The sequence below is a fragment of the Myotis yumanensis genome, unplaced genomic scaffold (assembly GCF_028538775.1).
Source record: "Myotis yumanensis isolate MYYU_CA2020_CCGP unplaced genomic scaffold, mMyoYum1.0.hap1 SCAF_11, whole genome shotgun sequence".
NCBI lineage: Eukaryota > Metazoa > Chordata > Mammalia > Chiroptera > Vespertilionidae > Myotis > Myotis yumanensis.
In genome coordinates this window covers 10,441,427-10,467,253 of record NW_027223762.1, presented here as the reverse complement: position 1 = coordinate 10,467,253, position 25,827 = coordinate 10,441,427, and the positions used below count along the sequence as shown (strand labels likewise).

The following is a 25,827-nucleotide window of genomic DNA, read 5'->3' as shown; positions in this document are numbered from 1 at the left end:
TGCAGGACAGAACCTGTCCGCCTTTCCCACCACGTGTGCCGGTCCCCGGGGGGCAGATCCTGGCTGACTCCCAGGTTCCTGGGACCCCTCCATCACTGGCACCCAGCTGCTGCCCAGGGCCCACGCAGTCCTTTCTGGCTGCTTTTCACCTTGAGAGTTTGCTTTGGTTTGGGATTTCCCTACCTCCCTTTCTATTTGATTTCAGGAGCTCCTTCCTCAGTCAGTCAACAGGTATTTATTAAACACCCCTCTGGTCTGTGCCAGGATCTGGGAAAATCCTCATGAACAAAAAACCTGCTTCTTGCCCTTAAGGACCTCACAGTCCTCTGAAGAGACAGACATTCATGAGAAATCCGCACTGAAAAGGGTGTGATTAAACAGATAAGTTCTCCAAGAGGAAATGAACAGGGTTCTGTGGGGAACTATAACAGAGGAACCCAGCCTGGGCTGTTACACCTAAAGCTGAGGGGTTCACCAGGTGAGGGGTGTGCAGGGAGGGAGTGAGAACAGGACTAGGGCTCTCAGGTGGGAGGGAGCAGGGCACTGGGGGGCCTGACAGAAACCCACAGGCCGGTGTGGAAAGAGCGAGGGAGAAGGGTGTGAGATGAGGAGGGAGCAGGCAGGGCCACCCTTCCAGGGGCGGACATGATGGGCTGTACATTTTGGAAAGACCAGTGTGCCACCTGGATCCTGGACTGGAATGAACAAAGGGGCCAGAGGCAGGATGAGTGCTTAGGAGCTGCTGCAAATGCTGCAGACAGAGCGGGGAGGGGGTGGCTCTCCTGAGCGAGGTGGTAGCAGAATTGGATGGAGGTGGACAAGTGCCAGGAACGTGAGGGAAAAGGGGGGAGATGCTCAAGGGCGACTTCTGCAGTGAGATCTTTTCCGAATCTTCGTGCTGAGCATGGTGGGCAAAAACGCTCATTCCCTTGAGCTCCAGAATCCGGCCTCAGAGCACTCCTGTGTGGCTGCAGCAGCCCAGGCAGGGGAGGTGCTGGCAGGGGTCAGAGCTGGTGGGATCCTTGAAGGCCACTGTGCATTGCCTGAGAGTGAGCCTGGTGAGGTGCTACCTAGAGGGGTGGGCAGTGGCCTCCTCGGGGCTTGACCACTGTTCTAGCGTCAGCCACATAGAATACGTACTCAGTTGCTGGGTTCTGAGGAGAAAGGAGACTAAGGCCCCAGCAAGGAAGGGACTGGGCTGTGGCCTTCTTTCAGGTCCCCTCATGCCAGGTCTCTCTTCAGGGACCCCATCTGTCTCTCCTGGAACCCCTCTCATTAGGTCCCATACAGGAGAAATGGGGGGCTCTCCGGTAGCATTCCTATGGCCTGGGCACCCTCCAGTATGCACCGTGGGAGCCCCAGATCCTGAGAGAACAGCCAGGAGAAAGAAGGAGGAACAGGGGAGATGATGCATAATCAGGACATGAGCCACGTGGACACACAGGTGGTGGCCTGAAGAAGGCACCTGCACTCCCAGCGCTAATGCCGTGATGCTAACAGTAATAACAGTGACGGTGCCAGAGTGGCTTTCTTTGACTCATGTGTTGAGTGTGCCATCTCCTCACCCCTCCAAGTGGTCCACCCATCACCTGGCATTACCTGAGAAGAGAGGGATTCGGACTCGAAGGCCCCACCCTAGACCAGTGGTCAGCAAACTGCGGCTCTCGAGCCACATGCGGCTCTTTGGCCCCTTGAGTGTGGCTCTTCCACAAAATACCGACTTCTACGCATGGGCCACGAAGTTTCAATCGCACTGTACGTGCGCGCCCGCACGTGGTATTTTGTGGAAGAGCCACGCTCAAGGGGCCAAAGAGCCGCATGTGGCTCTCGAGCCGCAGTTTGCCGACCACTGCCCTAGACCGATTGAATCAGAACCCATGTGTTAAAGAGAGCCTCCTGATTTCAATGCATATTCCAGTTTGAGAAGCCCTGCTCTGGATGTACTCTTTCATCTTCGTGATCCTGCAAGGAAGACTCTTTTATCCCACCCCCACCGTGTTTTTTTAAATCCTCACCCGAGGATATGTTTGTTTGTTTTATTTATTTGAGAGAGAGGAAGGGAGAAGGAGAGAGGAAACAACAACAAACATCAATGTGAGAGAGAAGCATTGATCGTATGCACCCCCATGGGATGTTAAGCCACACTCTGGGTGTGTGCCTGGCCGGAATCGAACCCACCACCTTTGGGTGCACTGGATGATGCTCCAACCAGCGGAGCCACCCAGCAGGCTATCCCCACTTTCAGATGGGGAGATGGAGGGTTCGGAGGGTTCAGTTACCGACCCAGGATGATGCAGCTAGGAAAGGACCAGCTTCGGTCAGCACAGAGCTCCCCTCTCCTCAGACTGAACTCTCAGTGTCAGCTGGTGACCGCCCTCTGTGATGGAGATTCAGGTTCATTTGAAAGGGAATTGGGGGTGGCCCCCTGCTGAGTACAGTCCCCAGGCCAACAGATTAGTGTTAGGAGCACCCTGGCCACCACTGCCTCTAGGACCTGAGATGCCCTAGGCCTAGGGTCACGTCCAAGCCTGCCAGGGCCACCCGGGAAGGCACGCGGCCACCTGGCCCAGCCTGTGACCCGGGGTCTGGGCCAGGAGCAGATGGACTCGGAGGGAGTGTTGAGAGAGCGGCTGACCCTCCTTGACCCCGGACAAGTGCAGCATTCTGAGGTAGCCCAGTGTGTTGTTTTGCTTGCTCAAGTGTGCGTGGTATCCCTCAGTTGGGCATGCGCAGTCCGCCAGGGAGAAAATCCAGGAAGAAGGCAGTTAGAAACTATGTAAGGAAGAGGAATTCTGTCTGGGGAGCATGGGGCCCATGGGGCCGGGGATTACGGGAGGGGAACATCTGGGAAGATGGTGCAGTATAAAGTGAGCTGCCTTCTCAGCCCTGGCAGTAAGCCATGCCACTCCCCAGGCCTGTTTCCCCACCGGCAAAACCTAGGCGCCGGAGGATTAACTCCACCGTCCTTGCAATACTTTTCTTCCTTTCATTTGAATGAATAAATGATTTTCCGTAGATCAAACGTCACGGAGGGTCCCGGGTAGGAAACTGTTTGAGGTCCTAAGGGTGCATCAGATCCGAGGGCGGGCGCCCCCTTCTGGCGGCGCAAGGCCTCGCCGGGCAAACTGTGCAGGTTGGAGAGGGCGGGCGGAGGACTTGGGAGGAGGAGGAGGGACTTCGGGGGAGGAGGGCCCGGCTGGCAGGATGGGGAGCCCCGCTCTGGGAGGCCGGAGGGAATGTTGGGGAGCATGCAGTGGTGAGACGAGAGGGTCAAAAGGAGGAGACACGTTGGAAGAGAGAGAAAGCCCGGGTGAGACAAACCTCAAAAGCCCTTCGCGTACAAAGCGTCCACGGGTCCATGCGCGCACCAGGCACGCCCCCGCCATCGACGGCGGACTTACGCGCTTCCTCCCTCTCGCCCCTCCGCCCTCCGCCGCCAGCTCTGCGGGTGGGGCGGCCCCCCGTGTGGTCCTCGGTGTCCACGCTTGCGGGGCGCCCCTCGTTCCTGCAGGTGCTGGCCCTGCCATCCCCCTCCCGCGGGGCTCTGGGACCGCTGTCACCCAGAACTGGCCCGGCCCCGGCGCCGGCCAGGGGCAGACGCAGACAGATGTCCCACGTCTTCTCTGGTGAGAGGGAGGGAAAGAAACATCCTCTGGGGGCTGAGGATTCGAGGCCGTCAGTGCTGTGGCTGGTTTCCGCTTCAGGACCCGCAGTAGGGGCTGTTTTTTCCGTTTGGGGCTCTTTGTGTGTCCCCCTCCGCGGCTGCCCTCTCCCCGCCCCCACCACCCAGCCACCACGAGCCAGCCTGGGTGACCTTCCTGCCTTTGGGCCCACACTCGGTACTCTTGGCTCCAGGGAAAGGCGTTCTGCGGCCCAACTCAGAGGAGGGCTGCTCCCCCTGCCCTCCTGTGGGAAGCCCGGGAAGGCATCATTAACCCAACGCCACTGCCAGGGCCCCTACCGGTGGTGCTGGGCCAGGGGCCTGGCACCTGGGAGGGGAGGGCCAGGGGAGGAGGGCAGGGATGTTCTGGGTGGGGCCAGGAGCAGGGCAGGGCGAGGGTAGGCTCTCCCCAAGACAGCCCTGCTGGGCTCTGCCCCCAGGGGAGCCGCCCCCAGGAACTGGAGTCAGGATCCGGGTGAGGAATTCCAGGGAACTGCTGCCTTAGGGGAGGGGAACAAAACTAACCCTTATGGAGCACCTGCTATATGCCAAGCCCTGCTTAGACATTTAATGTCCCCAATAACCTAACGCTTCTAGAAGGGATGTCCACCTTCATTCAGTGAGGAAACAGGCCAGGAGCGTAACGGTTACAGAGATCTCATTGAATAAAGGCTGAGCTCAGGAACCTGAGAATGGGGAGGGGAATGGGGTGTGGAGGCACATATTAATAACAACCGTAATACTGAGAACTGTGGGAAAACCTTAGAAATGATCTCCAGCCTCTTTATAGTCCCCGGATGAGGAAACTGAGTCTCATAGAAATGAAGTCGCTTCGCCACAGTCTTGCTCCAGTGGCCCCGTACCCCACTGCTCCCCTGCCCAGGGCCCCGCGCACAGAGGCAGCTGTTCCATTCCAGGGCCAAGGGAGGCTGTGCAGTCTGCCCCCTCCTCCCGAAGGGAGCTCTGTTGGCTGGGAGGAACCGAGTGGGGCGTTTCTAGATGGCCCCCTCTGTGTGCCTCGGACAGTCCGTGGGCGAGAAGCCACAGCCCTGCTTTTGTTGTCTGGCCCAGGCCCGGCTCCGCTCCGGCCATGCCCTGAGTCCTCGGGTCCAGCGTGGTGCCAGGCACAGGGTGGGCCGTCAGGTTTGACACAGGAACCACTAAACGGGTGGAGGACTCCTGTCCCCACGGCAGGCACCCCAGGCGCCAGGTGGAGCCTCTGAGCCACTCCTGTAACTCTGCCCACAGCCCCTTTGCTCTTCCCTCTTCACAGGCAAAGAACAGAAGGAGACCAACATCGAAACTATGAAAATGGAGGCAAGTGTTTTCCTCAACCCCCAGGGGCTCTGTGGATCCCGATTCCAGGAGGAGAAAGCCAAGCGTGGCGAGTGTGTGTGTGGGGCCCGAGGTGGCCGTGGCCCCTTCTATGCACATCCCTCCCTGAGGAGGAGAGGGAGTAGGTGTGGAGGTTGGAAGTCCCCCAAGGCAGCCACCTAGCCCCCCTCCCCTCCTGGTTTATGCCCATGTGTCCCCCCACCCCAGTCCCTCAGTCCCCAGCCCACCCAGGGCACAGGCCAGGAGTCAGAGCTCCTGTGTTCTGTTGAGGTGAGTGCCTCCTCAGTGTCCCCTGCTCTGGGACAAGCCCTGCAGTGGGGCTGTCAGTGCCCGTCTTAATGCCAGGCTGTCTCTCTCTTGTCTCTCTGTCCTAGGGCTCCCGGGGCCGGCTCCGGGGTGGCTTGGGCTGGGAGTCCAGCCTCCGCCAGCGGCCCATGCCGCGGCTCACCTTCCAGGCGGGGGACCCCTACTACATCAGCAAGCGCAAGCGGGACGAGTGGCTGGCACGCTGGAAAAGGGAGGTGAGGAGCCTTCTGGTCTGTGCCCCAACTGGTCCCACATTATTGGAAAACTGGAAGTTAGCTTCAGCCACCCCCTGTGGCTGTTGTCGTGCCCTGGCTGAGCCTCAGTTTCCCCTTCAGATTAATCTCTGGTACTTTGAGGGGACTGCTTAATCCTTAGGTAGTAACTAGTTCCTTTGTTCTTTCAACAATGTTTATTGAATGCTTATGCTTACCCGGTATCAAGCAGTATACTAGGCTCTGCATATATAATTCCTGTCCTGGTGGAGTTGACATTCTGATGGGGAGACGGACAGAAAACAAGTAAACGGGCCGAAATAGAGGATAACTGAGGCCTGCTCTGGGTGGGGTAATCAGGAGAGGCTTCTTGGAGGAAGTGACATTTAAGTTGAGACCTAAAGGAATGGAAGAGCTGGTTCTGTGGGGATCCGGGTGGGAGAGAATGTTCTAGGCCAGTGGTTCTCAACCTTCCTATTCCCGAGACCCGTTAATACAGTTCTTCATGTTGTGGTGACCCCCAATTTCATTGTTACAAATTAAACATAATTAAAGCATAGTGATTAATCACAAAACAATATGTAATTATATATGTGTTTTCCGATGGTCTTAGGCGACCCCTGTGAAAGGGTCGTTCGACCCCCCAAAGGGGTCGCGACCCACAGGTTGAGAACCGCTGTCCTAGGCAGATAAACAGCACAGACAAGGCCCTGACTTGTTTGGCCAAATGAAAGACCAGGATGTCCAGAGTGAAATGAGTAAGGGAGAGAGTGGGGCCAGTTGAGGCTGAGAGAGAGCAGGGGGTCCAGTCGTCAGGGCCTCCAAAAGCTGGTTGAATCTGAGCACACTGGATGCCACTGAAGGTCTCTGTGCAGAGGAGAGATTTGAAGTGGACTCAGGGCAGCAGGGGAGACGGATCCGGGATGGATGTTGGAGATGGAGATGGAACCAGTAGCCTGTGCTGATGGATGGGAAGCTGCAGGAGCGAATGGAAGGACTCAAAGACAACCCCCAGGGGTCCTGCCTGAGTGCTGTGACTGTTGTACCTTGTCCTCTGGCGGGGAAGACTAGGGAGGAGCAGGTTTGGGAATCAGGAGTTCCTGTTGAAATACTGAGGTGCCGGGGCCTGGGCAGAGGGAGGTCTGGGCTGCAGGAACCCCTGCATTTATGGTCCTCTAGAGAAGGGTGGCGGGTGGGGACAGAGCAGCGGCCTGGGAGGAAGCCAAGGGGAGAGTGTGGGTCTCGGAGGGAAGGTTTTCCGGGGAGAGTGGCCACCTGCCCTGCGGAAGCTGAATTCGTTGATTCATGCCCATTGCGTCTGACGAACTGGAGGGAGCTGGTGACTTTTCTGAGAGAAGCTTCGGTGGGGGTCGTGTGGCGGGTGGGAGCCAGCTCTCGGAGGGCAGCAGTGAGCGGAGGGAGGGAGAGGCCCAGGGAAGGGCAGTGGGTGTGGCTGCTCTCCCGCGTGTGTGATGAGCAGAGGAAGGCAGGGAAACGTGAAAGGCTGTGAACTGCCACCACCTCTGGCATTTCGCCTTCACTCTCACGGTCTGTACCCCAGGCCCACAGAGGAAGGCCTGATCCTCAGTACATCGTTCCAGGGTTTGCTCTAGACCAGCGGTTCTCAACCCTTTGGCGGTCGAACGACCCTTTCACAGGGGTCGCCTAAGACCATCCTGCATATCAGATATTTACATGACGATTCATAACAGTAGCAACATTACAGTTATGAAGTAGCAACGAAAATAATTTTATGGTTGGGTCACAACATGAGGAACTGTGTTTAAAGGGCCAGAAGGTTGAGAACCACTGCTCTAGACTCTAGAGAAAGTCAAAACAGGGTGGGGGTTTGGCGACTTGATTGTTTCCAGTTCTTTCAGGATCCAGGAAGGAAAAGATTATTTTCCCCGGAAGAGCCTAGAAAGGGGCAGCCAGTCCAAGTCTAGGAGGAGAGAGGGACTTGCCGCTGAGCATTACGTGTGATCTTTGGGATGGAAATTGGGAACTGGGCTGTTCTACCCGTGGGGTCAATTGCCCCACTCCGGGCTCCCTGGGACCGTGGGCGGGGCTTTGCTTTTTAACCCCTAGTTATGTATGCGTGGTGCTTTTTCTGCCCTTCCTTAGCCTTGGAGCTGGAAGCTAGACTTAGGACTTTTAGACCTAAGAAAGCTTCTAGAAATTCTACAGTCCTCAAACTGTGCTCCCCTGAAGGCCTTCCATTGCAATAAAAGAGATCTTTTCTCAACTTGCTGGAAAGGTTAAGATAATAGATACATTTTCTCAATTTTAAGTTTTCTACTAAATTTTTTTGTGTTTTTTTTTCTACTAAAATTTAAAGACTTGTTTATCATGAACCTTTTCTAACCCCCACAGAAGCAGAGAGAGTAGTATACTGAACCCCCATGAGCTTCTATCACCCAGCTTCCACAGTCATCAGAAGCTTTCTAGAAAAGCTTAAACCCAGCCAGTATAGGTAACCAATGATATTAACAGGAAAAACTCCAAAAGTTGATTTAATTTAAAATATTTTAGATCTGTGCAACTTGAGATATAGAGATCTACAAACTACATTTCTGCAAGTAAAATTGTTCTATTCATAGGATATAACCAGAGACGTCTGAAAACAATCGCATGACTTCTCATACAAGCGTCGGAATTGGCGATCCCCTCATTTTCAGGCGGGGAGTCCAGGGTGCGGAGTTGTACGCTGGCCACAAGCTCAGGCAGGGAATAGGGTGGGATGGGGTTAGCATTCAGGTTCCCACTGCCACGTGGGGCGGGGCCGAAGACCACACTTACCCTCTGGGGGCTGCAGGTAACAGGATGTTGGGGAGACAGGTATCGTTCCAGATTCCCAAGCTCCCCTCAGACTGAAGAGTAGTCACTGTCCCCATCAGCCCCGATTTCTAAGCGGCTTACTTACCCAGGGTGAATCCTTCCTCCCTCCCATCTCTAGTGGTTCTCTGGCATTTGACCCTTTCTTCTGAAACTGCCTCTGGAGGCCTTCCTGCCCGTGTCCCTGAGGTTCTTTCCCAGTTTCTCGGCTGCACCTCCTCAGCGTCCTCCTCTGTCCCTCAGCTGCGGCACCCCAAGATCTCTGCCCCCAACCTCCGCCTGTCTTGAGCCCCTTCCCGCTTCTGTGCTGCCATAGATCCTTTGCCTTGCCCTCCTCCCCAAAAAGACCTCTCCCCTCCCGCTGTGTCACCTGAAGGTCCAGCCAGCATTTCCTCACCTGCTCTTCACAAGCCCCTGCAGAGCACAGTTTTTGAGCTCACTCCCAGAGCCCCCCACATCTGAGTGCTGTGCAAGATACCAGGGCTGCTTGGAAGCCTAGAGGACTCTTAGTTGTCCCAGGATAGGATGAGGGTTCGGGGTACCTCAGGAGAGCAACGCCCCACGGGACTTAGACTTACTCTGCCTGGGGTCGTCATCCAGCAGCAGGCGGTGGCTTTTGGCTTTTAAGGGAGGCACTGGGATTTAGGGGAGCGGGGAGGGCATTGCAGTAAGAGGTGTACAGCTTGCAGGTTCCAAGGCACAAGAAGGGAAGGTTGTGGCGGAGGGACACAGGGACTCGGGGGCTGAGAGCAGCTGGAAGGGGCTGGGGCTTGTGTGCCCTACTGTGGGGCTCCCTCCAGACTCTGGTCTGCACCTGCCCCTTTCCTCTGCGGCCTTCTTCCTCTGCTCAGTTTCCTTTTCCAGTGACCACCCTTGTCCGTTAGTCCACAATTATTAAGTGAGGGCTACTCTTTACTTTTCTGCCCATCTGATTACCTACCTCCCCAGACTCTCCTGCCCCCAAAAAATTTTTTTTTTAAAGAAGACATGGAATATCACAAAATAAATGAAATTTAAAATACGTGGATGAGGAAAACGGGGCATTTCTTCCTTCCCCGAGACTGCAGTGGGAATTCTTATTGGGGCAGGAACGCTATTGTCTGTCTTCTGTCTGTCTCAGCTCTTATTCTTTGCACCTCTTTACTAATCCTTTTAAGGATCAAACTGCTTTAATCATGACCAGGCCCTGCTATAGAATACACAGTGGCTCCCTATTGTCTCCCCTTTCACGTCAGAAATCCTCTGGGTGTTTCTCTAGGCTTCAGCCCTCACTGTGATCTCCACAACCACCCCACCCCACTTCACCACCATTCTCTAATATGAGAGACCAGTCTCCCCTTTATGTTTGCCAGGCTTCTTCCCTCCTCCTTGCCTTTCTTCATGCTGTGCTTTCCTATACATTCTTCAGGGTTGAGTTGAAGAGCTGCTGCCTCCTCCAGGAAGCTCTCCAGGATTTCTCTAGTCTACAGTGACCTCTTCCCTTCTCTGCAGCCCTGTAGCCCTCACTGATAATACTGTTGGATGTAGCAGCCAGTTGTCATAGAGTAGTTTTGCACTATTTTTTATGTGTTAATCATGTCTTATCCCATTGTACCCAACCTAGTACTGGGCAGAGAGAATAGGCTCAAGGAATACTTATTGGCTGCTAAGCAGTTGGGAGGTTGGTGAATGTGGGACACTTTCTCAGGGAGGTCGGCCCTTGGTGTCCCGAGGTGCTGGCAGGTGTACTGGAGAATAGTGTGGGGCTAGGGGACCTGTGTGGGCAGGCTCCCACAGGTAAGGTGCTGCCTCCACTCTTCACCCTGCGCTCCTGCTGTTCCCACTGGGCCTTTGCTGTGCTGAGCCGGGAGAGCCTTCCCTGGCCTGGGAGAACTGGCCAGACCCCAGCAGTGGGGAGGGCAAAGGTGAAGCAATTCCTCCTCCCAAAGGAAGGCAAGTCCTAGGATCCCCTTCCTGCTAATTATCAGAACAAAAGGCCCCACGGGAGTGCTTAGGGTTTAGGAAGGGCTTCTCGCACGGATAACTTCATTGGTCCTCAGCACTGCAAGCAGAGGCCTAGCCGAGCCGCTGGACCGGCCATCCAGCCAGAGGGAGGGGCTGTGGACTCCATTCGTCCACTTAGGGCGTTAGGACGCAGCTATAGCCCGGTGATGTTACTGCTCTCCCAGTGACGTCTGCACCCCAACACGATTCTAAATTATTTCAAGGCAAGATACCATGTCCTGCGGATCTAGGAACTGTTCTCTTTCCTAGCTCCCAACCTGAAGGGAGGAACTCATGCATCCTTACACATATGAGATGCTTAATACAAATTAAGGAGTGATGATAACAAATAATACGTGACCCAAATATAGTCTCTTCTCCCTTCCCCTCCCCCAACATTCAGACCCAGCCTCCCCTTCCCTCCCGCCCAGCAGAATCCTTCACATTCCTGAAGGGAAGGGTGCCTTTGGAGGCGAGTTCCAATGCGGACCCAGTCTCTTTCCAGCTGTGGGGCCTTATGCGTCACGTAACCACTGTGGCTAGACTTGGCTGTGCTCTGCTCTCCCAGGCACGGCTCACCTCCAGGAGAGCAGCCCTCACCGTTTGTTCCTGCCTCTCCCTAGCCCACGCTTGTGCTGTGCGGACACCCTGAACACCTCTGCCCCCAGGGCTGGCCTTCAGAGGGACGAGGGAAAGATGTGCTGAATGAATGAATAATCTCAGAGTTGTGTGGGTTCACAAGGTAATACATAACATTTAAAGCTCCTAGCACAGGACTAGCATATCATAGCAGCTTGATACTTTTTAAAAATAATTTTAAATTTTTAAAGTTTTACACAGATACGTCCTTACTGTAAAAACCCCTCCCCTCCCATTCTCATTCCTCCATCACTGGTACCTGATGCTATCAGTTTGGTGTATATATGACATGTTTTTTTCTATTCATCGGTGTGTGAATGTAAATACATAATTTTTGCTTCACAGTTGTTGCCCCCCCCCCCCCCCTTTTTTAAAGCGGAACCACACCGTAGTTTCATTTTACAGCTTGGTTTTTCACTTATAATAAGTCTGGGCAGTCTAGTCACGTAATTACTGTTCTATTCCACCATATGGATTACCGTGGTTTTATTTAACCATTCTCTTCCTGGGCATTTGTGTTGTTTACAATATTTTACTGCGTAACCATTGCAACAGTAAACATCCTGGGTTGTGCCTCTTTGTGCATCTGTGCTTCTCTAGAAAGGGAAATGCTGGGTCCACGGGAACGTGCTTTTTGCATTTTACAGAATCTGCCAGATTGCCCTCCCAAAAGGGCAGCACCAATTTATGCTCCTATAAACTGGGTGTGAGAAGACTCCCACCTTTGCCAACGTCAATATTTTGCTAATCTAATGGGTGGGAAATGGCATCTTGTTATGATTTTAATTGGCATTTCCCAGATAATAAGTGAGGCTAGACATCTTTTCATATGTTTATTGGCCATTTGCGCTGTTGCTTCTGTGAGCTGAGCAAATGTTGCTTCCTCTGGCTTTATAGCCCTGCAGTCTCAACAGACTGTGCTTCCTGTCTGCCCTGGGAAGAACAGCCTGGGAATGTCCAGCGGGTCAGCGCCTGCTGCGCTATATTCCATTTAATAAGCCACCACCACCCGCCTACTGAGTAGGGGGCATTGTGCTGGGGGCTTCGGGAATAGATGAATTAAGTGTGATATCCTGGGCTTTCGTATATAGGAGACATGAGACATGGCAGCACAAAGTAGACCATTAAGGACTAAAACCAGATTATTAGCAAAATATGTAAAGTAGCAGCTTTAGGGTGTTCTGACTGGCGGACATTCTTCACTCACTCGCCACATACAAACTAATGGAAACCTGAACTAGTATAGCACGGCCTCAAAAACAGCATCCGCCTTCAAAGAGAAGGTGCCGTTTGGAGCAGGCATGACAGTCCAGGGCACTTCACCCCACAGGCCGCACACGTTTCAGAGGTGCTCCAGTGACAGCCTGCAATCAGCAGCGCTGGCAGGGCTGCTGGCCCTTCTTTCCGACGCCTGTGAAATTGTCATCAGTGAGGCTCCCATTGTCTCTTAAGTGGATGGGCTGTTTGCACACTGGAGTGATCACTTCATCTAAGAGAAAAGCTCTTAGAACAACCCCCATTTTTTGGTGGTGAGTAAACAAGTGGCGGGGGAGGGTGGTAGTAACTCATCCAGGATCCGGCCGCCGGCCACAGCCAAGCCTGAACTGGGCCAAAGGGGACGGCCGTCACTGAGCACCTAGCACATGCCAGGCACTGTGCCAAGAGCACTGCCTTCTCACCATAATCCTAAACTGTGATCCAGTTCATTTATATTTCGGGACCCACGAAATGGAGGCCGCCCCAGTGGCCCGCCGCGTCACAATCACTTACGGGGAACACCTGACGAGGAAACCTAACATACACCAATCACAGCCCTCCAACTCAGCTTTACGCGGCTCACCTTACTCCAAGACCCGCTGGCCTTATAAGGAAATCCCGGACCTCCCAGTCAATCCTGCCCTGGTTCCGTATTGCCTCTTCTAACGCCCCCGAAATCCCTGGGGAAGAATGTTCCACTGCTTGTGAGGCCCTGTACTCCCCCCATTCGTGGATTGTTCTCCCTCGCCATCAAACGCATCATTAAATTGTATAATTCTTTGTCATTTGACAGATGATCCGGAATGACTGTAAGAACTGTATTTATCCCTTACCTTACTATTAGGAAACTAAGATTCCCCGAGGTAAGGTGGTAAGAGCCACGTGGAGATCCTTGTGAAGAGGTCGCGTGGACAGAACTGGAGTTTGGAGTTTGGAGTCTAGAGCACCTCAAGATTTCTTGCATATTTAGATAGATATATATATATTTTTTTAATTGATTTCAGAGAGGAAGGGAGGAGAGAGAGATAGAAACATCAGTGATGAGAAAGAAATCACTGATTGGCTGCCTCCTGCACGCCCCCCACTGGGGACAGAGCCTGCAATCCAGGCATGTGCCCTTGGCCAGAATCGAACCCGGGACCCTTCAGTCCACAGGCCTACGCTCTATCCACTGAGCCAAACCGCTTAGAGCTAGTTCAACTTTTAGAAGCATTCTCATAGCGCTTTCTAGGAGGCAGACAATGGAAAAGATATAATGGTAATGTTTTCTCTGCTTTCAAAACCCAGACCATTTGTCAGGGAGGTCCCTGGGGTGTTCATGCATTGAGTGGTAGGCTGGACTCTGACTCTATAAGGAGCCAATGCATGAGATGAAGGATTTAACAGACTTGAATTCAGTGTTTACTAAATACAGCACGGTGCTGGCTCTGGAGGAGATGCTGGATGCTGTGCTAGAGGCACACATTGCCTAGTGGAGGAGGTGGGAGTAGTTCAGAATGTTCGCCATGAGCCGCACCGTCAGAGGCCAGAGAACTTCTGGGGGAACTCCTGGAAAGCTTCCTGGAGGAGGTGTCCTTTGAGAATTCCAATAGGAATAAATGAGGAAGGCATTTCAGGGAAAGGAACCACTGAGGACAAATAGAAGGAGGCATGAAACTTCTGGGTTGTTTAGGGAACAGCAAGAGACCTGGTAACTAGGGTTGTGGGAGTTGGGGAGGAAATATAAGAAGAGATAAAACTACAAAGGAAGGATGGTCAGATTGTCAAAGGTCGCCATGTCATAGTGAGAAATTTAGGCTTCATTGTGCAGTAGGGAGCTGGAATGTGAGAGCACAGAGTGTGTATAATAGGAAGATAACCCTGGCCCGCGCTGTAAGGGGCCCAGAGAGGGGATGTTTGAAGTAGGACCAGTTAGGAGGGCATTGCATTTGGCTTTGAGGGTCCAGGTAATGGGAATCAGGCTTGATAGAAGTGGTAGAACTTGTCTCTGGTTGAAGGAAAGGGGAGAAACCTGCCTGGTATTTGTGGAGTGGGGGAGGGTATCATTACCTGAACTGGAGAACCACGGAGGAAAAGCAGGTTTGGGACAGGAAGGTGACACAGACTGTTCATTCTCTTTCGGATGTATTTTGATGAGCCAAAGCTTTTAATTTTAATAAAATCCAATTTACCCTTTCCCCCCTTTTATTGGTTAGTGTGTGTGTGTGTGTGTGTGTGTGTGTATCTATAAGAATTCTCTGCCTACCTCAACATCATGAAGATGTTCTCTTAGAAGGGGGGGTGGGCTTTGAGTTGGGTTTTGGACATGTTGAGAAGCCAGCAGGTCAGCTGTCCATGGGGAGAGGGTGAGCAGGCAGCTCAAAAGGAGTCATGGACGTGGAGGGCAAGTACGGGCTTGAGTGCAGGGAGGGAACTGCTGAAGCAGGAGAGCCGCCCGCATTGGGAGGAGCAGGACAGGAGGGACAGACACTTGGGGTGTCTGGGAGCAGCTGGCAACCAGAAGAGACTCCAAAAGGAGTTGGGGAACTAAAGCTCCCCTTTCCACCTATCGGTGGAGCCCTTCTAACCCCCCCCCCCCCCCCACCAAGTCTATGTGGCCGTCCTCGTCCCTCACCTCTCAGTTTATACCCTCCCTGACAACTGAGTGTGTGTGTGTGTGTGTGTGAATTTCACCACTTTTCCCACTTGCCATTCTTTCATATCCTTCACAGCTGCATATATGACTCTTGCCCATTCATCTTTAGTCAAGGATGGGCAGTATAAATATTTTCACTTCCAACTCAGGTGGATTAAGTAAAAATAGGAATAAAGCAGTTCAGTCGCTTCTGTATTTTTGAACCTAGATGCTGTTTGAAAGGCAACTTTGTGGGGCAAAAAAAAAAAATCAACAAAACTGAAATTGAGTTGGACATGTCTTATACATCCCGAAGATCCTCTCAGAATTCAGTGTTTCTTACAGGGTGGGTTTGTGTCTTGCTCCATCGCACTGGGCAGTGAGTTAAAAGGTGCACTCCCAGGCCCCAGTCTGAACCAGTGGGGGCAGAATCCGTGGGTGGGACCTGAGAAATCTGATTTTTGTAGCCAGGAAAGGTAGCTCTGCCCCGTGCAGACGATTGCTGTGAAAGTTTGAGAACACTTACGCTTTGGATGATTTGAAGTCCGCCAAATTTGGCACAGAAAGGAGTCCCCCAAAGATGCAATTACTGTATCAGCTACCAACCAGCACCCCCCCCACCCCCCCACCCCGTCACCCACAGCGGGGCTCTCGCTGCACGCTGGGATCCTCTGGGAGGTTTGTCATTGCCCCGGCCTGGGCCCTGCTCTGTAGTGCTCAGGTCTGGAACGTGGTGAAGGGCCCTGGCCCAGGTGTTTCTCCAGGTGATCGAATCTAAGGTTCGGTGCTGAGTCGAGGAAGGACAGGCTCTAAGGCAGGCAGACCTGGGGGACCAGTCCAAACATGGGTGGGGCAGAAGGCCGGAAAAGACCTGGTACAGGAATTCAAATTTTTCCTTTGGGATGGAGATGATAGGCGTGCCCGCTGTTTCCAGCCTAGTTTATTTACCACAATGCTCCTGGGCTGAGCGCCTCCTGAGTCTTCTCTTTGGACCCTGAAACTTGAGAGGGTCTGCAGGCCTGCATCTGAATGGTGGTCCCTGAGCCCCTCCCTTTGACCCCTGGAGCCAGGCGACAGGGTGGAGGAGGGGAGGAGAGAGCAGCCCGGGGGCCATTGGTGGGGTTTGCAGGGTTCCTTTTGACCGGCATCTCCCCTCCCCCTGAAGGTATGAAATTATCACTTCTCTCCTAGAGACGTGTCCTCAAGCAAGCTTGTCATAAGGTTCTTTCCACCTCTCACTGACTTCCTTTGATCTTATCTGTAATACTCAGCAGATATTTGTGGTCCCATTAGCTGATCCAAAGAGGCTAGGCACTTATTGAAGGTTTTGTCATCAGCGGCCATACCCTGAGCCAGGGGTCCTCAAACTATGGCCCGCGGGCCACATGCAAATACAAATACTGTATTTGTTCCCGTTTTGTTTTTTTACTTCAAAATAAGATATGTGCAGTGTGCATAGGAATTTGTTCATAGTTTTTTTTTTAAACTATAGTCCAGCCCTCCAACGGTCTGAGGGACAGTGAACTGGCCCCCTGTTTAAAAAGTTTGAGGACCCCTGCCCTGAGCAGTCTGGGGCCTCGCAGCCACTGCTTCTGTTGATTTTCCTGGTCAGAAGCAAGTGAGGTCTGGGGATCTGCAGCACCCCCACCCTCTCCCCTACCCCACTCCCTGCCCAGCCTGCACCTCCTCACTCACAGGTGGACCGGTGCCCACCCCGCAGCTCCGGGCTGTGAAAGTGCAGGCAGAGTGGGGTTTGCGGAGAAGCCTCCCCCTATGGAACAGGCCTGTGCTGCTCATCCTTCGGGGAGCAGATGCAATTGCAGATATGAGATCTGGCCATTCCTGCCTGAGAGACCTGGGAGGTTGCACCATCCCTTGTTTACCGGCTCCCTCCCCTGGGTCTCACTGCCTTTGCTGATCCTGGCCTCCCCAGCTTTCCTTCCAGATGCAGAGAAAGCATCTCGAGCACATAATTTACTACCCAATTGCATGCTGTCTTGAATGAGGGCTGGTTCCATGTGGGATGCCTCTTGGGCACACAGCTAGGCTGAGAGTAACAGGAAGGTGGAGGCCCGTCTCCCCCACCCTGTCCTCCACCTCCTCAGTGTCCTCGCCCAGCCGGGCGGTTTCAGGTGCTCGTGCTGCCCAGTGCTCCTGGACCCTGGAGTTCAGGTGTTTCAGGCAGGCTCAGGGGTGCGCTCCAAGGTAGGGCATAGCCTCTTCAGGTTCTAAAACTCCACTGGCAAGGTGGGTGGGGCCCCCCTGCCCCATGGTGTTTGCCTAAATGCTGCACCTCTCCTGGGTGATGGCAAGGAGCCCAGCCAGGCTAGCACACTGCAGGTTGCCATGGTGACCCTTTTGCTTTCCCTCCGAAAGAGGATGGATTTCTCTTTCAGCCCAAATCATCTGCCTGGGCTGCCACCATTCTATACACTCTGGGAACCAGACTGCCCAGCCCCTCTCTCCACCTTCCACTTTCTGCCATAGGGGACAGCTTGTCGAAAGGCTCAGTTTTAAATCACAATCCAGTGTCAAGGCAACAGCATGTTCTGGCTTGAAGGGGAAGCAGGAGGGAAAGGCCCAGGAGATGGGGCCTCACCTTGGGCTTGTGCACAGAGGGCGCCTCCTCTCCCCAGACCACTTCCTCTTCAGTTAATGGCTCTGCCCCTTGGCGGGGGGGGGGGGGCGGCTCAATCCCCCTAGGCCTCAGTTTCCTCAGCCAGGCCAGTAGTGGTCTCCACACCTGGCCAGTATTGGGATTCCCTAGGGAGGTTTTAATAGATCCCTAGGCCCTACCCAAGCTGCCGATCACCTTAGAGAGCCCAGGAATCTGTATTTTTACAAACCTCCTTGGGTGATCCTGATACATTTAAACCTGAGTGAGTTTGGGATGCTTCACAAGACGACCTGTGAAGCCTCGTGGGAAGAAGAGGAAGCTCTGCCCTATGCCGAGGAGGGACTGGCCTCTCTGGGTCCCAGGAGCTTCTAAAGAGCCCCTTGCAGGTGACTCTTGTCAGAAAGCAGGTGTCCCTGGTCATGCTGGCTAAGCCCAGACCAGGCCCCCACCTTTCCCCACAGGAGAAGCCAGCAGAGAGAAAGAGTGACAGAAAGGGGGGATGTTGCCATAACAACCAGCTCTAGGCAGAGGCCTTCCTTCCAGGGGCTGGTACTTCACCCCAGTCATGGTGGTTTCCATGGAGATGGGTTACTGAGGGACAGAGGAAACATTTGCCCCACTTAGAGCATTAGTCAGGAGCTGCCAGAAGTCAGGCCATCTCCAGGTGGGAGCCTTGGACCCCTATCAACTTCGAGTGCCCGCCCCCCCTCCATGGCCTCTGTTCTCTGGGTGCAGGTCTGATATTTTCTCCCTGCTTGGTGGCTCTCTCTGCCACACTGGTCTCCTTAGCAACAAGTCCTGCTAACTCCTTGTTGGCTCCATGGCTATTTTTAGCTTCACCAGGAGCAGCTCAGTCTTGGTCATTTGCTTGCAGCCTCCATGTGGACTGCAGGGGAATAGGAAAACAAAGGTTCCCTCCTCTTTGGGGAGCCCTAGACCTGGATCTCTTAGCCCCTTTAGAATTTTGCTATGGAAAGTATCTGTCCCCCGGCAGGAACTTGGCCGGTGGATTCTGGATGAGACAAGGTGGGTTTCAGTCAGCATAGACTGTTTTAGTCCTCTACAGCAGCGGTCGCCAACCTTTCGGATCTCGGGTTGGCAACCACTGCTCTAAGCGTGCAAGGAGTGCTGTCCACACCACTTCCTCATGGAGCTGAGTAAGACCCAGTCCCTGTCCTCTAGGAATTTTTAATCTAGTGGAGGAGAAAGATGAGTACACAATCACCTTAGCACAGGCAAAGATTGGCAGGTGCAAAGAGGGCATTACAAAGTGCTGTGGGAGCACGGAGGAGGAGGAGGGGGAACATGAGGGTGAGGGCCAGAGCAGCACTGTCCAGAGGGACTTGCTGCAGTGATAGAAATGTCCTAAAACCTGTGCCATCTTCAGGAGCCCCCGTCCCCAAGTGGCTCTGGATCCTTGGAATGTGGCTGGTACAGATGAGGAACTGAATTATTTCTACCTTATTGGACAGTTCAGGTCTAGAGAAATGTTCATGGTGGAGGTAATGGTGAAGTGGGCCAGAAGGATAAGTAGGATTTGGGCTGGTGGGAGTTGAAGGGGAGGAGCAAGGAGAGTATGAGCAAAGGCACAAAACCCCCACATATTTGGGGAATAGTAAGTAGGCAGACAGAGTGTGGGGAGCATGACGCATGACGTAAGTGCTGTGGATTGTGGGGGCCTTGAGTGCCATACAGACTGTTGACGTAGTCAGGAGGTAGTCAGAGGTCTAGTGTGTAGCTCTGAGGCTGTCCAGCTGTAGGTGGGAGGACAGGATCAGAATAGACATCCATATTTATCTCATGGTCTTTTGTCTGGATAAGGTCTCCCTGGCCTTGAGGTCAGTAGGAATGTTTGTGGTGCAGAAAACAGACTGTGTCTCCCCAATGTGCGGCTTTGCAGATGGCTTCCTAGGGATTGTGGCTTCTGTGATTTTGAGTAAGGGGAGCCAGGTGGTAAATGCCAGGTTTGATGGAAGTAAGATAACCTGCCCACATCCTGTGAGCCCTGGATTTTATGACAGAGCATGAACTGAACGCTGGACTTGGAGTTAAAACCAGTCAGGCAGTCATGGCATTCCCACCTGAACTGGGGGAAATGACTGCCCTTTGGCGGGGGATCATGGCCTTGTGTATCATCTCAGGTCTGTGAGCTGGAAAGTCAAATTAACGGCACTTACCATGATCATGCTCCTCAGAGACGCGGGAGGGTTACATATAGAAGAATGTTAAATTTACCAACGTATTACAGGACGTGTCCTTGCCACACAGATCCCTGTACTTGTCCTGCTGTGTTTGTTTGTTTGTTTGTTTGTTTGCTTTTGTCCTGCTGTTTCTGGCAACTTCCTGGTATCAGAGTCACTGGAAAATTAAAGTTAGAAGTTTGCTTGATGAATACAGGATCAGGGCGAAGAGTCAGGTGTCCTTCAGAGCCATTTTCAGCAGGCCTGTTGAGTCACCGCTCCCTGCCTGCCAAACAGGAAATGTGCCCTCTCTTTCAGGTCACCCTCTTTTGGACCATGCTGGATGCTTCCTCTCCAACACTTCTTTTACGCTCTTGACATCCACCAGATCTTCTTTTCCTCTAGGAGTTCCTCCTTTCAACATACTTTCTATGACATTTTCAAGAACTTGGCTGCTTTACATGGCCCTGCTTTTTTTAGGTTGTCTATCTTTATCTCAATCAAAAGATCTACCCCAGTAGTCACCCTGAGAGGGTTACACTGGAAGGTGGAGGACAAATGTGACCTGAGGATCCTTGAAGGCTGCCCTGGGTTTTTCCTGACCTTTTACCAAAGCCCCCCTTGCCCTAGATCTTGGCATCTTTTCTGCTTTGGGGTCTGTCTGCCCTCTGAGCAGAGGCACACATCTCTGATAGAATAGAAGAGGGTAACCTTTTCTGCCCCATAGCTACCGGAGAGGGACGGTACCCTCGGTTGCGAGGGGACACCTTTGAGTTTGGGCTTCCTTTTGCTAAAGATGGGAGTTGTGTAGAAGACGTAAGATGTGAGCTTAATTTTAAAGAATGAGAATGAGGAAGTTTGGCAGCTGGAGGGAGGCTACTTGTTAAGTTAGCCAAGAGAAAGTGAAACTGAAGACTGTGTCTGTTCTGGCACTCTGAGTCCTGGATGAAGCAGCCCCAATACCAACGGAGTGTAGAAGCGAAGGGGGTTAGCCATGTAATAATGGAAAGGGAGATGCCATAGATGAGGTAGTGTTATTAAAAAGAGCCGGCCAAGCCAGAATTCAGACTTCATTTTGAGAGGAGGCCTAGGGTGAGGTCTAAAGTGGCCTGTTGACAGGGCCTGGATGCTGAGGAGGCAGCAGTGAGAGAAGCAGCTAAGCAAGTCATATTACATCCCATAAAGGGTGGGAGCAGGCAAGAGGTTTGAATTCAGGGCTGCTCATCTCTGCTTGGGGAATCTCCTGGGAAAGTGTACTACGTAGATACTTTGACTGAGTTGAAAGATGGTTGAGAGAAGGGTCTGTGTTTTGTCGAACGGCTCCTCTTTGCTGCATGGATTCTGGGTCTCAGCGGGGTTGGGAGAGGGAAGTCTGTACTCCCCAAGAATTATTTGGAGAAGGCACTGCGATTTGGAGTCCTCCTCCCTGTTCAGGGCTCGCTTGCTCAGAACGGTGCTGAGCCCCAGGAGATGGTGGGCTCTCCTTCACAGCAGATCTCTTGACCTCATAGCAGCACCGGTTCCAGCCGGTATGTCCCCGCTGACGGTGGCTGGAAGCCAGGCATCCAGGGCATGAGGTGATCCTTAAGAGATGCTGGTATTCCAGGGCCTGGGAGGGCAGGTGTCGTCACGCCTAATTTGCAAATAAGAAAACAGGCTTCTTGGGGCCAAGTGGCTTGTTTGAGGTCCTGATGGAACCATATTCCAAGTCCAGATCTTCTGACAAGTGCCACTGGCCAGACAGCCTCCCCGGGGAGCATTCATCTTCAGCTCCTCTTCTCTTTCAGATTTATTTGTCTTGCAAATGGAAACCAGACTAACCTTCCCAAACTACCCACCCATCTCCTCTTGTCAGAAAAGCTGCAGGGACTCTTCACTGCTATGGGATCTAGCTGTTGGCATCGTTCTCTGCACCTTTTAGCTTTAGTCCGGTTGGAGGTGGAAGGTGGACAAGTTTCCCCCCTCCCGACTACCATCTCTTATTCTCCACCTATCCTAGCTCATTCCAAATCTGATTCCTCCTTCAGATCCCACCTGTGCTCTGCACGGACCTTTCTGACCTCACTTATCATCCAGACGACCCAGTTTCTGTTGGCTTCTAAGCCACCCTGGCCCATTGAGCTTGGTACTTATGACAGTCACCTTTACAGATGTTTGCTTTTCAATGGCTTTCTCCTGTCTGTCCAAGTCTAGCTGAATCTGTCAGTACCTCACGTGTCTGTCCTCCTGGGGCCTCTGCTGAGAAGGGGGAGCTTGAAATGGCTTAGGCTGTACCTTGAGGCTCCAGCTAGAAGCTCCCAAAGAAGAGGATGTAGTTTTGAGCTGCAGATGGGTGAGAAGGGAGGAATTACTGTACAGTAGTTCTCCCCTCATCTGGGGCTTGGTTTTCTATGTTTCAGTTACCCAAGGTCAACCACAGTCCAAAAATAATAAATTTCCCCAACCATCCACATTGTCATAGCTCCATGATCCAGGATTACCCACAGCAGATGATCCCCCTTCTGACATATATATGGTCAGACGGTCAGTAGACGCCTAACACTGTGTCACGACGCCTAGTCATTCACCTCACTTCATTTCATTATGGAGGCATTTTATCATCTCATGTCCTCACAAGAAAAAGGGTGAGTACAGTGATATTTCTTTTAAAAATTAGGTTTTTATTGATTTCAGAGAGGAAGGGAGAGGGGGAGAGAGAGAGATAGAAACATCCATGATGAGAGAGAATCATTGATCGACTGCCTCCTGCATGCCCCACACTGGGGACCCAGCACACAACCCGGGCCTGTGCCCTGACGGGGAATCGAACCATCACCTCCTTCATAGGTCCAGGCTCAACCACTGAGCCATGCCAGCGATCTTCCCAGAGACCACATTCACAAGTCTATTGCTGTAATTGCTCTATTTTATTAGTTGTTAATCCCTTACTGTGCCTAATTTATAACTTCATCATAGGTATGTGCGTATAGGAAAACAAGTATATATAGGATTGGGTAGTATCCAAGGTTTCAGGCACCTTCGGGGGTGGGGGATGGAGGGGTGTTGTCTTGGACAAAGTCCCGCCCCCGCATAAGGGGGGGCTACTCTACTTTTGAACTGGCCCCCAGCCCCAACCTTGCACACAAGAAAGGGAGAAATTCAAGGCAGACCTAGGGGACCCAGTGACTTGGCCAGGAAGAGGTTTTCAGAGCCTGCACTGCTCGGCCAGCTGTTCAGGGCGCCCCCCTCCATCCCCCACCGAGTGAAGGGAGCCCCCACCCCCACCCGCCACGTTCGGGACGCTCTCGGTTGGTGCGGGCGCCTTCCGTCCATCGCTGTGCGCTCGGAGTTTCCCTACAACTTATTGGGCTGCTTCGCTCGTCTGTAAGCTTTTTTTTCCTCTTTCTTTTTTTTTTGGTGTGCTTCTGAGACTCACTTAGAACAACTTTCTCCTGGTTCGCAGGCTGTCCCGAACCTCATCTCTCCTTTCGCCTGCGCGCCCACCTCACCCCCGGGCCGCCCCCCTTCCCCGGCAGCGCTGCCCGAGGGCTCCCCGCCTCGCCCCCCAGCCGCGAGCGGGGCTCCGGCGGAGTTGGGGGAGCGGGGGCGGGGAGCGGGGGCGGGGAGGGCCGGCGGGAGGAAGGGGCGGGCACCGCCTCCCGCCCGGCTGGGCCGGCCCTGGGAACCCGCGGAGGCCCGGCCGCGCCCCCGGGCCCCCGCGCCCCTCGGCCGGGAGCAGAGGGGCTGGCCCACTGCCAGCGTCGGAGGGCCGGCCCCCTCCCCCGGCCCGCTCGCAGCCAACCAAGCACTCCAGCGGGCCCCACGTGACCTGGAGTTCTAGACAAAGAAAATGTTCAAGCCCTCCCCCCCAGCGCCCCCCTCCCCCTCCCTCTGGCCCCCTCCGCCCCCAGCCCCATCGCCCCCTTCCCCTCCCCCCAGGCGGGCAGCTACTTACGGAGCTCCCGGGCCGGGGATCACACCTGAGCCGGACGGCGGAGGGGCTGCACCTGGCCTTATGGGTAGGTTCCTGGACGGAGGCCGGGGGCGGGAGGGCGGCAGGGCCGGGGGGAGGATCTCCGGGCCGCGGCAGCCTGGGCTGGGCAGCGACAAGTGTGCCTCCTTGGCCCGCGCGCGCCGGCTCCCCTGCCCGGCCCGAGCTGTGAGATGCTAACTTACTGCTGTCCCACCCGCTCCTTCTCCCGGGGTCCCAGCCCCGCTCCTCGCTGCGCCCAGGCGGGACCTGGCGGTTCCGGGGCCAGGAAGAGCCGCCCTGCAGCGAGCCGGGGGCAGGGGTCTGAGCGCTGGGGAGCAGGCCCTCGCCGGGGCGCGGGGAGCCGAGGTGTGGGCTGGGAGCCACGCTTTTGCGGAGCTGCCTGGCAGATGGGCTGTTGGCATTTCCTTGCTGACCCGTGTTCCTGGCCGGTGGACCAGGCTGCCCTCGGGCCCTGCCAACCTTGCAGCCTCGTGAGAGGGATAGTTTCCTCTCCTGCGTGTCCCTGGGAGCCACCGGGCAGGCTGCCAGGAAGCAGTGGTGCTGGGATGGAGGGAGCGGTGCAGCCTGGACACGGGGTGTGGGACCTCAGCGGGTGCCTGGGGGGGCCAGCCTGACTCAGGCCGGTGAGGCTCCCAGGACAGCCCAGTATCTGCTGCACCAGCAGGGCGTCCGCATGGGCGCCCAGACCTCTGACCTTTGGAACAGGAAGCAGCCTGGAGGGGGGTGGAAGTGGGACAGCTGCCGGAGGAGATAGATCTGGACCGGGAGGCCCTGCTCCACCAGAGTGGACTTACCAGTGGCTTTCCAGGCCGGACAAAACTCCAGGCAAAGTGGCTTCCTGGGGCCACATTGGTGGTGGTGGTGGTGGGGGGGTGTAGTATCTCCCTGATCAGGCCCAATCTCTAGGCCACCCTGGAGTGGGGTGTTCTGATCTGAGGGTAGGAGCCTTTAGCCCAAATGCCAAGGTTCAGTTAACCCTTCTTTCTCCTATTGTTTGCCCCAGGGAGATGGGTTGGAGTGAACGGGGGAAAAAGGCATTCCCTCACTACCTTGGGCAGACTCCTCTAATGAGGCCCCTCCCCCACCCAGCCACCGTCTCTGCCCCTTCTTCCCCTTTTCTCTTGCCTCCTGCTGCTAACCCACCCCTTCTTCCTTCCCCTGCCCCCGCTGGCGGTGTCACCATGGAGGCCCCCTTCCTCCTCCGCCGCCGCCTGCCAAAAACTGTTTTGGGCGCGTGTTCTCCTGCACCTAGTGGGTTGGGGGCGCTTCGTAGCCGTCAGCAGCAGCGTCTGACAAGCTGGGGGAAGTTGTGGAGGAAGAATAATGTTCAGGAACTGGCTGTGGGGGGGTGGGGGTGGGGAAGAGAGACAAAGGGGCTGTGGGGGAGGACGAAGGGTGGTGTCAGGCACGACTCTACCCACTCTCCTCGAGTCTAGACCTGGGGAGCCCAGCACCCGCCCACCCCTTGCTGCTTGCTGTGGAAGTGACTTCAGCTCCTTCCCTCAGAAGGCCCCTCTCTCCCTCCTGCCCTCTGCTGCCTACACACCTTGTTCTGGTTGAGGGGCCCTGTCACCCGTGAGCAGGGTCTTTGGGTCATTCAGGGTAGCAGCCTGGTCTAGATCAGTCAACGTGACTGAAGTTGGAGGAGGCAGAGGGAAGGGAGCAGAACAGCTAGTCATGTTGCTCATCTGAAGGGGCCTGGTCCTGGGGTGGGCTGCCCCAGCTGCCGGTTCTAGAGGAGAATCCTCCTCCAGTCACACCTTGTGGGGGAGGTGGTGGTGGATAATTGAGAGTAGGAAGGAGAGGACAAAGGTCCACCAGGTACCAGGTGAGAACGGGGCTAGGGTGGTATGAGCAATTACTCTGCATTCCTCCACCTCATTCTCCCAGCTGTTTGTGGGCAAAGAATAAATGATCCCATTTTAGAATTTGTTGAGTCAGAGAAAGAACTAGGACTTCTATCATTAGTGTTTTAGGGATCGTTACAGGAAGCCGATTGGCCCAGAAACAAAGACTTGAGGATTGAATGAAATGAATCGACGAGAGTAGACCATTGCTTTTAAGACCAAGGTTCTTAACCTGGAATCCTGGGATCTGGGGGTTCATTAACAGGCTTGGGAGCATCCCTGGAATTCTTGATAGTCAGAAAAGGTTAACAGAAACCCTTCCATTTAAATGCCTTTTTAGGTTGGAGCAACTCAGAAGAGAAGGGGCT

At 54.1% G+C, this 25,827-nt stretch overlaps 1 protein-coding gene across 4 annotated transcripts in view; it reads left to right on the top strand.

Annotated features, from left to right (window-relative positions):
* The window catches only part of DNMT3A (DNA methyltransferase 3 alpha), a 103,866-nt gene that overhangs the window by 52,296 nt on the left and 25,743 nt on the right, over nt 1–25,827 (top strand). For all 4 annotated transcript variants that reach the window (XM_070428808.1, XM_070428806.1, XM_070428807.1 and 1 more), the window contains exons 5-6: nt 4,935–4,978; nt 5,371–5,517. In XM_070428808.1, the coding sequence (XP_070284909.1) occupies nt 4,935–4,978; nt 5,371–5,517 (191 nt within the window). The remainder of the gene's footprint in view (nt 1–4,934; nt 4,979–5,370; nt 5,518–25,827) is intronic.